Raw genomic sequence first — 12,263 nt, 5'->3', positions numbered from 1 at the left:
CTTACCAAGCACATTGAGCACTGTTCCCCCTCCTGATGGAATTTCCTTGTCAGAGTCTGTTCTATCAATCTTCACACAGTAGTAGGTGCCCGCGTCTGCTGGGGTGACGTTACTGATGCGGATGGAAAAGTCCAAGTTGTTTCTCTTAGTGGTATCTGCAACATTTGTAGTTCGAGGAAACTTTTCTCCTGTGAAACTGTAGATTAGATGTCGGCTTTGCCCTGTTCCTCTGAACCACTGAATGGGTCCCACAGGGAGCAGGGAGGTCACAGTGCAGTTCAGAATGGCCGGGTCCCCAGCATCAACAGACACTGAATTCTCAGGCTGAATCACCTTCAGTTCCTTCTTCGGGGATTCTGGAAAGAAAGAGGCAGCTATGATTCACCTTAAGGGATCCTGCAAGTTTAAGTTTATCACTGATTGAGCACACACAATGGTATTGAGTTCAGCACACTGCATGTGTTATGTTCAATCCCCATGTGGACCTGTAACTCAAGACTGTAATAAGGAAAACTACGACTCAGAGTGCTAAGTCACATAGATTAGTGTAGTAGAGTGTCCAAGCCTTTGTGGAAGTGTCATGTCTGAGCTGGGCTCTGGAATTCAAATATGAACTTGTCAGGTAGACTGGGAGCCTGGACTCCCCACTGAGGGAATGAACTCAGCAGAGATGCAGAAGCAGGAGACCCTGATATGTGTGGTGCTTTTCAAAGAGGTGGATTCTGTACTACAAAGCAAGCCCTGGGCAGAGCAGTTGGTCTCAACAGTCTGGTGGTCGGAGAACTGAGAACTCGGGCCCTAGGAGGGGCTCAGTAGCACACGGCTGCATCACTAGGAACCATCAGTTCATCATAAGAGAAGGCCCAGGTGCTCACTCACTGCCAAGTGCTGCAGGGATGGGAGTGTGGCTTCAGCCTTGGCTTTTTATGGTCCCTAGCATTCATTTCTTCATCTGTAAGATGTTTACCATGAGCCCATCTTGATGTACTTCTGAGGGGAACAAGCAGGCTGAGACCGGTGAGCATGGTAAAGGCAGCATCTGGGGGCTGAGGGGGCGGCTCAGTGGATAAAACGCTTGACATCCAAGCATAGTGGCCCAACCACCTTCCTGAATGGTGGTTTGCTGAAAATGTGGACGTGGAACGTGAGCATTTGGACACACAGACATTAGAGATGCAGTGATCCAGACAGGAAGACAGGATGAGGACAGAAGAGGGAGGATGACAGCAGCAGGAGCCGCAAGACAGGATCAGTGAGTCAGGTGATCTTGGTCCCCAGTGGACTCTCCAGTGGCTTCTAATGTGATCCTGTCTATAGCTAATCTTTGGGCAGCCCCTCTTACGCTGACCCAGTAAAAGAGACGCTGTGTGTTTGCCCACCAGCCCATGGCCTGATATTGCGGCACTGGCAAGGGTAGAGAGTCTAAGACAAGAGAGCTCCATGGAGCGGCTCTGCTCTCACTGCAGGCTCCCAGAGCCCTGGGATAGGCCTGTCAGCAGCTGCTCACTGTCCTGCCTCGTCCTCTTCCCCAGCCAGGGCTCCCCTTGAGGCCCACTTTTCATGGCAGATATGAGCAGAGTCTGCAAGCACCAGCCTGGGCACAGCCTGAGTCTCACACTACAGGAGAGAAATGAGAACTCTAGAAAGCAGGGCTCAGTCAGCATCAGCCAGCCTAGAAGGGGTAGGGCTGGTGGCCAAGCAAGACGGGCACAAGGATGGAACTGGCTTGAAGAGACAGGAAACCTCCTAAGGGCGTCAGTGACATCACCAGCTACTGCCAATAGCAGGGAGCCATGAACATTCCAGTGGGTCATGGGAGACCGGTTGAACGGGAACCACCACATGCATGAAGCACATAAAGCACAGGCCTGGGCTAGAACAGGCTCTCTTTGCCAGCTGGGTATTCATGAATGGACTCCCATTCAATCAGACATAAGCAAGGAACTGGTATCTACCCTCTGCTTTGTCGTGAAGATTGTTCCAGAGCTATACATAAGCTCCTGCTGTACACTGGCCCGTTAAGTCCTAGTTCTAAACCCTATCATCACATTGCTGTATTATTTATATAATGTATATTGCTGTTGACTGTTATCTTCCCAACCATTAGGATGGCAGATCCACTAGGAAGTACTGTCTAGCCCCTGTCTGGTATACACTGTGTTCTCAATAGACACAGGCTCGAGAGGCAAGTGGATCTCTGTGATTTCCAGCCCAGCCAGGGAGACCCAGTCCCCAAAACACATATGTGCTGAAGGAACGCGCTGATGAACTGAGAAAGTAGGGGTTTTATTTGCTCTGTGACCCTGGCAAGACCCCGAGCGTCTTCCTTCATCTGTTGAGTGGCGCTAACACTGGCTACCCCAGAGCCGGAGCGGAGCTCCGTTATCATTATCCTCATCCTCAACAGTGCACGGAACGGTGAGTCAGCGGTTGATGAGGGAGCTGCGCTCAGGGCGAACTTGGGAATTGGGCGCTGACAAGCTGGAGCAGGGCTATTCTTGTGGTGCAGCCAGAGGCCTGTAATCACACCCCAGGCAGGTGACAATAAAATCTGGGGCTGGGGAGGGCTGGCTCCTCCCCTTAACCCCCCCCCTCCTTTTTTAGCTCCTCTGGAGATCTCAACCAACTGCAAGCAGATTTAGGCAGCTTAATTAATTAGCTAGTGTTTCTAAAGCGTTTGAAGAATTTTAAAAGTGTGATGTAAGTGCCAAACATTATTTTAATCTCTGTGTGTATTTTCCAACAGAGTTTTTTTGGATTTTTTTTTCTTTTATTTTTGCTTGCTTGCTTGCTTTTCTTTCTCTCTGCAGGTTCTGTTCTGGGAACTGAGCTTGTTAAAACGCACCCCAGTGGGCCAGGCCTGGGGTCATCATGCTGTCAGTGCCAATGAAACCATTTCCTGTTCTCTTTGGCCTCCTGGCAGAGAGCACAACCATTCTGGAGCCTAAACCAGACAGTATCCCTGTAGGTGTCACAACTGGTGCTGGTGGTGGGGAGCAGTTCAGCAGGGTGGACCGGCGGGGTGGACAGCTGCTCTTCACTGTCTGCTAGGCACTTCCTTGAGGACTCAATCACAGATACAGGTGGGTCTCCCCATCAAGACCTTGAAAATGTGGGGAAACAACCCAAAGGGCAAGTGACAGGGGTGAGGAAGAGGATGACAGCTTATCCCACAGGTGAATTATAGACTAGTCATAGCAAAGTGTGATGATATAACATTTTCCACGGCACAGTTTAAAATAGCATGGTGGCTATGCAAAAATAAACAAACAACAACAAAAAAACCCTCAAACTTTTGCAAAGCATTTAAAAGAAACAAAAAGTCTAAAAACCAAATAATAATATCAGGGCTAGAGAGATGGCTCAGAGGTTGAGTAGGTACTGATCTTCCAGAGGACCTGGATTTGGTTCCCAGCACCCATACAGAGGCTCACAGTCACTTGTAACTCCAGAGAGATCTGATGCCTCCTACTGGGATTTGCATTCACATAACCATACCCTCCCTCACACACACACAGTTTAAAATAAAATACATCTTTTGAAAAGCCTCATGTATTACTATCAAAGACCACTGCTGTCAACACTTTGATGAACTGTGGTTAAAATAAGTGAATAAAAACACCATAAACTCACACCTTCCAAAAACTAAGGACACCTGCAAAAACACTCTACGTTTGCTTGGGCATTCTTAGAGCAATGGGAACTTGAGGATACTATATCCAAGAAAGGAGACCACTGATCCCTCTATGAAGTCATCTCATGGCTAAATCCACAGCCCTGAAAGGCTGTACATAATCACAACAAAATATGCTGACCGTCAGGGTTATCTTGTGACATTTGGTTTGATCCCAGACCTTGAGCTCCAAGTGCAGGGGGAAGGTTATTAAAAGAGTTAGAGACTGCCAAAGAAAGATTCCTTCTGTGTAGCATGGGGTTTGCTTCTGTTTGTACGGCCTGTTTGCAGCCCTTGTGTGAAACAGTCTAAGGAAACCTGTATTTTCAGTGTACCTGGGGTTCTGTGAAGTGTAACTGTTTACAAACAAACCCGAGGAGCTCTCCAAAGTATAAAACTGTCTTTGGACTGTGGATCTAAAACTGATAAAGCCGCCTTTGCCTTTTTTAATCTCTACCTTGGATGTTTTTCAGATTTTCTAGGCTGGATGAACATTAAGGAACACATACAGCTGTGTGAGGTACAACTCTGTGATAGAGCGCTTGCCTACATGCATGAGGTCCAGCACTGGCCCCACAACTCCAAAGGAATGCATACAGTGTCTCGCTGCGTTTAAAGAAAACTATGCATGTAACATGAATGGTCCATGTGTGTCTGCTGTTTGAATGAACTTCTCTTCCACAGTTCGGTCCATTTTGCTTATTGCTGTGTCTCCAACTCCTGATAATTGTGCTGTGACAGAGCAGATGCTCCATACACATCTGCTGATGAACTAAGAAGCCACATGTCTACGAAAAGAGGCCTGGATCAGTAAAATCAGCAGCTCTGTGGGCTAGGGCTCCATGTGGGAGTGAGGTGGGAGTGGGGGTGGGTGGGGGGTAGGGGGTTAGACACGTCTCTCTCCTATCAGTTTACATAAGTACCACATTGAATATATTAGTCTTTCTTTTTGTAGCTAATGGTTAACACTTTGGGAAAAGATACAAATAATGAGGAGGACATGAGTGTGTTTCTAGGGAGGGGTAACTGCCCTGTGTGCTTGTTGCTGTGGAAGGCAATGATGAATCATGGGATCCCCATGAACTGAGGCCTACATGGCTGTCTCTAGCACACTAGTTATGAGGTCAGATTTTTGAAGAAGTCATGTAAGTGACTACATTCAGAAGGACTCCAATCCGTAGGATGAACAGCTCCCAATGTCTACTCTGATACCTTCTACCCTACTCCATTCCCAGTGACCACTGCCTCATCATCTGGAACCTTTTTTTTCCTTCTTCTTCTACTGGCTAAAATGTCAAACGCTTAACCAGTATGCTAAATGCTACCAATCTATGCAGTAAGGTGGAACTGAGAACTGATTAGTGGGCTTAGAAACACATACTTCACTTTAAAAATATTCACGTGTAGCTTTGAAGATGAGGAAAAATGAAAATGGATTTATAAGAAGTGAATAAAAAGAAACTTCTCTTTCTAATGAGAAAACCAAATCAACTTAGAAGGGAAGCTAAGGACCTGGGGTGCGAGTTCCCCCAAAGCCTCATCCCTGGAAGAGTCCATAGCAACAGCCCAGAGATCCAGGTCCCAAGAAGCCCAACACCCCTAACCCTCAGCACAGCAGCAGGACGCCCCTTCCGCACCATCAGCACCGCCATCTGGGGTTTATCACTTGCACGTCGCAGGGGCCCACCTTCACTGTTAACTTGACTGGATTTCAGATGAACTAGGAGAGTTGGGAGGTAGACCACCAGATGTGCTTGTGAGGTCATTTCCAGGCAGACCTCCAGATGTGTTTGTGAGGACATTTCCAGGCAGAATTCACTGAGGAGCAAGAGTAATCCTGGCTGTGGATGGACTGCTCCATAGACTAGGAACTCCAAAGGAATGAAGTGTGTGTGGGGGGGGGTGGGGGGTGGTGGTGTGTAGAACCAGTCCGGAGCCAGCATCCCTTTGCTTCTGTCTACCAAGAGCAGTTCCTCAGTCACACATACCCACTGCCATGGTGTTCTTCTGCCAAGTGCACAGGGCCAAGTGACCATGGACCTAATTCTCTGACACCATTGGCTAAAATAATCCTTTCTTCCTTTCATGTTATTCTCAGATATTCTACAATGCAAACTTAATCAACATACACTTCATTGGTGGTGCTATTGCCCATACTTCTGGTTGTGACTTGGTGGCTGGGTAGAAAAGCCCGTCGTGCTGGTACTTGTACAACGAGATATGAGGTGTGGATGTGGTGTGGGTGTGGTGGAGTGCTTTATAGCCTGCAAAGTCCTGAATTTAATGCCCAGACCACATAGACACACACAGACGATATGAGAACACAAGCATGCTAAGTGTACACAAAAGAGTATATATATACTGAAGGCAGAGGCATGTGTGTATATACGTAAGTGTGCAAAGCACAAACATCCACACATTTACTGGGGGAGGGGGTGGTATATAGGGTTCTGGGTAGAAACACAGTAGGGTGCCATATACAAAAATTGGATGTACGTATGCAGAGACATGTTGGAGTACACCACTGGAATGTGTTCAGAAGGGAGTGGGGTGAGTGTGTAAATAGAGTATGGTGGTGTGAACCATGGGAAGATTGTTTGAACTGTGGGTTGTCGGTGGGGGATTGTCTAAGGGTGAATGAGTGTGTACACAGGGAAGGCAACTGCGAAAGCATGTATGTATGGTGTGTACACAGAGGTGTGTGTGTGTGCGCGCGTGCAGATGAGCACATGTGTAGTTAAGAGTGTACGTGTACTGTATATGATCAGGGAGGCACATAGGGGTCCTGTTTATGAACACGCTGTGTACCCACGTACTCGGGTTTACCAGTGTGGCCAAATGGGAACATGCCCAGCTCTGACGAAGCTGTGAAATGAGATTCTGCGCAGAGCGTAGTCAGAGGAGGGAGGAGCAGGATGGGCACTGTCATCAGCACCATCAACTCCCAGCGGGCAAAGTCTGCACAGCGCTAAACCTAGGTTCCTGCCCTGGAGAGGCAGGACTAACCTCCTGAGAGTCCTGATGCTGGATTCTAGAGGGCGCTGCCCCAGGGTACAGTTGCATGGTCTCTGTGGTTCCCGAGTTGGGAGCTTAGGGCTCTGACAGCTGTGGCTGGTCAGTGGTTTTCCTCCCAATGATTCATCTGTTCCCGCCTACAAAGCTTCCCCCACTGGTAGGGAGGGCCTGTCCTAGACACCACAGGAAAATGAGGAAGTTGGGCCTTATCCTTCAATAGCTTACTCTGGGGGCACCCAGAACACAAGTAATGACTACACATCAGTTGGTAAGTGTTATGAAAGGAAGCCTGGTGGGGTCTTAGCAAGGGGCTTGATTCAGGAAGACTTCCTGAAGGTGGTGGCCCCTGAGCCAGGTCTTGAAGCCACCAGAGACTAGGTAAAGGTAAGTGTTCCAGGAGAAACCACATGAGTATAGACAGAGGTGAGGCAAGGCGTTGCAGTCCGGGACCTGAGCAGAGTCTTTGGGACCCCAGCAACAAACCTGGATGGGGCTGGCCTGCATCTACACCAACCTAGAATTTTGGAGGATGGTTTCCAATACATATTTGGGGGGCAGACCATCACTGAGTAGATATGTCCAGCTGGTACAGTAGGCGCTACCACCCACCCTAAAGCATCCGAGTCAGAGACAAGAGGCCTGGTCAACAGGAAGAGTTTCCAATTTATCTCCACAGCAGGCAACTCCGAGGACTAGGCATTGTGCCACATCCCTGGTGGCCTCTCTGTGAGGCGGCAAACTCCTAAGGTACCCAGACAGTGGCGAGCTCTGGCTTGGGGTTGGAGGCCTGCGTGTCTTGTCCTCAGAGGGGTGACTTGGCACAGCGTCTTCCCTCATCTGTAAGCGGGGATCCAGCCCTGCTCCTACTCAAAAACACATGTTCAGTGGTGGAGAGCTGAGCGGAGAACCACGTGGCTTCTCATCCCTCTCTCCCAGGCTGCACACTCCACCCATTAGCAAATCCGGCTGGCTCAAATCCCAAGCCGTGGATGGACTCTGTCTTCCTCTCCCCCGACTCCCACTGCACTCCACCCCAGTGGCCTCCCTTCTCCACCTCATCTCTCCACAAGCCATGCTCCCCCTTAGTCATGGCAGCCTCTAGGCTTGGATCAGGGGCACCTCCCCTTTGTTCTCTGCTGAGGCCCCCACTACACCGAGACCCAGGATCCTTACAGTGGCCCCCAGGACCCTATGTCCTTGCTCTTTTGCAATCATACCAGATTCTCTGATCACCCCAGGGCCATCCCATCTGTCCATTGCTCATTCCTTAGATGTCTACATACATGGCTTGTCCCCTCACGCAGGCCTATCTGGAACTTTCCCTGCCACCTGCATGAAATGGTACCCCCCACGCTTTGCTCTGGTTGATTTTCCTATGTATCACCTACTACTTAACACACTGCACATTAACTTTATGTTCTTAGTGTCCGATTCTCTGTCTCGGACTGACGTGTAAGTACTCCAAGAGCGGGCACTCAGTTTCCTTCCTCAGGCTTAGCGCAGTACCTGGCGTTGGCTAAAAGTTATGTTTTGGTCTGGATTCTCATCCTCCTCCCGATGAGGGTCCAGTTGGCATTCTAAGCACTGTGGACCTCTGGCTTCGCTGTAAAATGAGGCTGGTGTTGATATTAGGTTTATGCCACAGATGGAAGGGGCCGGCGCGCTTAAGGAGCTCAGCACGGCACCCAGGAGAGCAAATGCTCGGTGCGGGCAGCGACTCCCGTCTATCTGGGTGTTTAAAGGAGAAGGAGAGAACAGATGACTACGTCCTTCAGCTGGAGGGGCCACAGGGTCTCTCTGACCTAACATACACCGTGCAGACTGTGCACACAGGGCCAGCGGCCTGATGAGCAGCAGCTGGGTCAGACAGAACCCGAAGGTGACAGAGGAATGCTTGTGGCCTGGCAGTGTTTGCCCAAAGGCTGGGAGAAACAAAACAAAACAAAACACAAAAACTGCAAATGCATGTGTACTGTGACCACCCTTTGAACTGTAATGGACCTCTGGGGACCAGAAGTAGCTGAGAGAGGTTGAAGTCATTACTGTCACAGTCTCTGGAGTGGTGCCTCTGCAACCTAAGAGCCTTCTTCCCACCCGGAAGTGAGGGCGGAGGTTAGGAACCCATTGGCTGTCTCCCAACTTCCAGTCCTGACTTGCTCTGAAACAAGCACCATGCTGCCCCGCATGCCCTCCTAGGATGATGGACAGACTAGACAGCCCCATAAGATGACCGCTGCTGCTTCCAGGCCTTCCTCCATACGAGGACATGCAGCCCTCAAGCCTGGGAGCTGGCACCACCCTGTGCTCCTGCTTCTCTCAAGATGGGGCCTCCTGCTCAGGCTTCTACATTGTTGGGCTGCCACGGATATGTGTGCATTCTCCTGGCCAGGCTAAAGGCCTTCCTAAAAGCAACATGCACTTATTAAACATCATCCACCGTGGTTACCATGCACTGAGCCAGCAGAAGACGGTGTCCGGATGGGATTTCTCTCCAGCTAAGCTGATGTGATTCACTGATTCCTTTCATAGAGCTTTTCCAGCTCAGCTATTAGTTCCTTTAACCCTTCACAGCCTCCATGCAGGGCAGGACAGTGAGGATGGGTTAAAGATTGCAGATGGAGAAACCAGGGCACGGAGCAGGAAAAGAAGACGTGTGTCCCGGTGTCAGCCAGGAACTTGGGAAAGAGTGCACAGAGGGTGCCTGCCACATGGTCTCCCGTGCGTGCCAAAGAAGCAGCTGGCCAAGTGCCACAGCTGGAGAGACCTGCGGAACCTCACCTTCAGAGGGAAAACTCAATGAGGTGGGGGCTCTCCCTGCCCTTTGGAGCCCAAAAGCACATGAAGAGGCTAGGATATACAGGGCCATAAAGACACCTAAAGACCACCAATGCTGGACAGAGCAGGACAGGCCTCAAGTATGGAGTCTCTGCAGGGACCCATAAAACAGGGCCATTACCAGCCGACTATGGAGTACCAGGGAGACAGGGAGAAAAAAAAAAAAAAAAAAAAAAACATGGTCAAGGCCACAGGGTGGTTGTGGGGTCTCACTCACCCTTCCCGTCCACCTTCACCATCCCTCAACCACACTGCCTAACTGGGTGCCTTGGCAAAGTCTCAGGAATGGGGTCCTCCTGACAATGCCTGGCCGGAATGCAGAGTGCTCCCACACCACCATCGCGGCGGCACCTGTGAGGTCACTATCACTGTGGAGTCTGAAGCGGGAGGGCAGGCGTGTACCCCGGAATGTAAACACCAGTTCTGGGGCTGCCTCCGCATCAGGCACTGGCATGAGCCTCCTGTGATTTCAGCATGCTCGAAGAGATCTGTAGCGTAGTCACGGCCTGGGCCCTGGAGGAGGGACTTGGTGGCAGTTGGGGAAACGGTCTTCACCCATGCAACCTCACGGCCCCCAGCCCTTCTCTTCTAAGAGGGGGTTTTCATACCCATGTTATCCCTCTATTCCATGAATGTAGATTAGCCCGCACCCACTGGGGGCCAGGACCTGGGCTAAGGCTCAGCATCACCGTCTCTACCCTCACATAGCCTGGATCCTAGCTGGGGGAGAGGAATGGAAGAACAAAACAAGCAAAGCTGGAAATGATCTACAGACAACGACACTCCATCGATTCCCTTGGGTTTGTTTTGGCTTTCTCAATAGGATGTGAGCTCCATGAGAGCAGGGGATGCGCCTACCTTATTCACAGCTACATCTCCAGGTACCTGAACCACACAGCAGCTGTTCAACCCACTGCCACCGATCACATGCTCAAAAATACTGCACAAGTACAATTAAAATTACCCTAATAAAGGCATCACAGCAATAAGAGTAAACAGACCATGGTTTGGGCTCTAGCTGGCTGAGCGGCTTGGAAGAAGCCCCGCTTGGTTTTTGGGAGCCTCAGTCTCCTCATCTATAAAATGGGTAAAGTCTATACTTTGGGCTCTGTGTGAACATCAGACAACAGCGCAAAGGAAGACATGCAACCCGAGCATCCATGAGGAATGGCTGTGTCCAACATCCACTGTGCGAGACTCCCTGCGCCTGCTCCCATCACCCAGCAAGGCCAGGAGAAACAAGAGTGGCAGAAAGCTGTTCAGCATCGAGGCTGGGGGCCATTACATCATTCCTTCTCAATTCACGCATCATGTCTGAAGTTCCCCAAAATGGAAGAATATGGGAAGACAACATGTGTTCTGTGCCCAGGACAGGTACACTAAGCATTCTCTACCACCTTACGCTTCCGTTTCTGGAAGATATAGATGGTTGGCTTGGAGAATGGGGCTGCGTAGTCCCGACATGGCCATCAGCTATTCTAGCCATTTTCCCCAGCAGCTGATCACCCCAGCATCCAGTCTCCTCCGACCCCAGCACGGCATGTCCTCAGCTACTGAACTGATCTGCAGCTCCGGAGCCCCAAATGGATGTGCCAGGAAATCCTGCTGGCACCAAGGACCATGCTGTACATTTTCCACTTCTGCCTCTGCTGTTCCACATCTTCCTGGATCAAAAGCTTGGCAAGGCATTGGACAGGGAAGACCCATCCTGCCAGGGTTCCAGGAACCCCGTGCGAACAGAAAAACAGCACCAGCCGTCCTAAGAGACCCCTCTCCAGCACGTAGATGGAAGCACATGTTGGAAACATCGGTTGTCCTTATCTCCTGGAGGATGCACTGATCGATAAAACTATATGAGATGTCCCAAGGGAGCAGGGTGCCGGAAGCCCTGGTCATCAGCCACCCTACCTTGTCAAGCAAAGCAAGGAGATGTCTAAAACATGGTGGAGCACAGGCTTTGAAGCCTAGGCTGATTGAGCTGGGTGGCCATCCAATGCAGACACCTTGCTGAGCCATCATTTCCTCGATGGTCAAGTGGGTGAGATGATCAATCATCAATGGTGCATCCTCCAGGGTAGCTCTGAGAGCCACTAGGATCACACACAGTAGGATCACACACAGTAGCATGGAGGCCACGATTATGATGATTATTTTTAGCACTTTCTCACAGAATTCAGGATCCTGTCAGAACTCTGACTTTTACAGTGGAAATGCCCAGCCCCCTTTTAAAAGTGTCAGCCTGTATCGTAGGAGGCCTGGCATCTCCCTCCTGGGTCTGGCCTGACTCTGCATCTGGAGACCTGTGCTAAGCTCAGTCAGCCCTCTATCCCACTGCACAGGGAGCAGCTCCCAGCCCCCTCCAGCTTTCCAGGGCTGGCAAGCCACAATTCCAGACACTGAGTCCAGAGGGAGACACCTAGAGTCAGGTTGGGTCCAGAGCTCATTGGCACTAACAAGGCAATTAGATCACAGTGCTGGTTTCCTTACAACCTGTCCATCCCCCAGGAGAAAGCTTCAGGGGAAAAGAGATCACTGAGTCATACTGACATGTTCTTCCTCGTGGTCCTTGTCTTCTGAGTGCCCACTACGAGCAGGGGCCATGCTAGAGGGATTGCTTTACAAAAATCCATCCCAGCTTTACATTTGAGTGAGTCAAACAGGATAAAACACTGGCTGCATGATCGCTAACAGGGACCAGGACGAGCAAGTCAAAAAGCATAAAGCAGTGCTTGTATGATAG

General features: G+C 50.2%; 1 protein-coding gene across 5 annotated transcripts in view; it reads right to left on the bottom strand.

The window, feature by feature from the left end:
* The window catches only part of Sirpa (signal regulatory protein alpha), a 38,880-nt gene that overhangs the window by 21,550 nt on the left and 5,067 nt on the right, over positions 1-12,263 (bottom strand). For all 5 annotated transcript variants that reach the window (XM_037205215.1, XM_028878544.1, XM_028878545.1 and 2 more), the window contains one exon: positions 6-356. In XM_037205215.1, the coding sequence (XP_037061110.1) occupies positions 6-356 (351 nt within the window). The remainder of the gene's footprint in view (positions 1-5; positions 357-12,263) is intronic.

The sequence above is a fragment of the Peromyscus leucopus genome, chromosome 4, assembly GCF_004664715.2.
Source record: "Peromyscus leucopus breed LL Stock chromosome 4, UCI_PerLeu_2.1, whole genome shotgun sequence".
Classification (NCBI taxonomy): domain Eukaryota; kingdom Metazoa; phylum Chordata; class Mammalia; order Rodentia; family Cricetidae; genus Peromyscus; species Peromyscus leucopus.
Note: the sequence above shows the minus strand (reverse complement) of the source record. Positions and strands in the feature narration are given on the sequence as shown.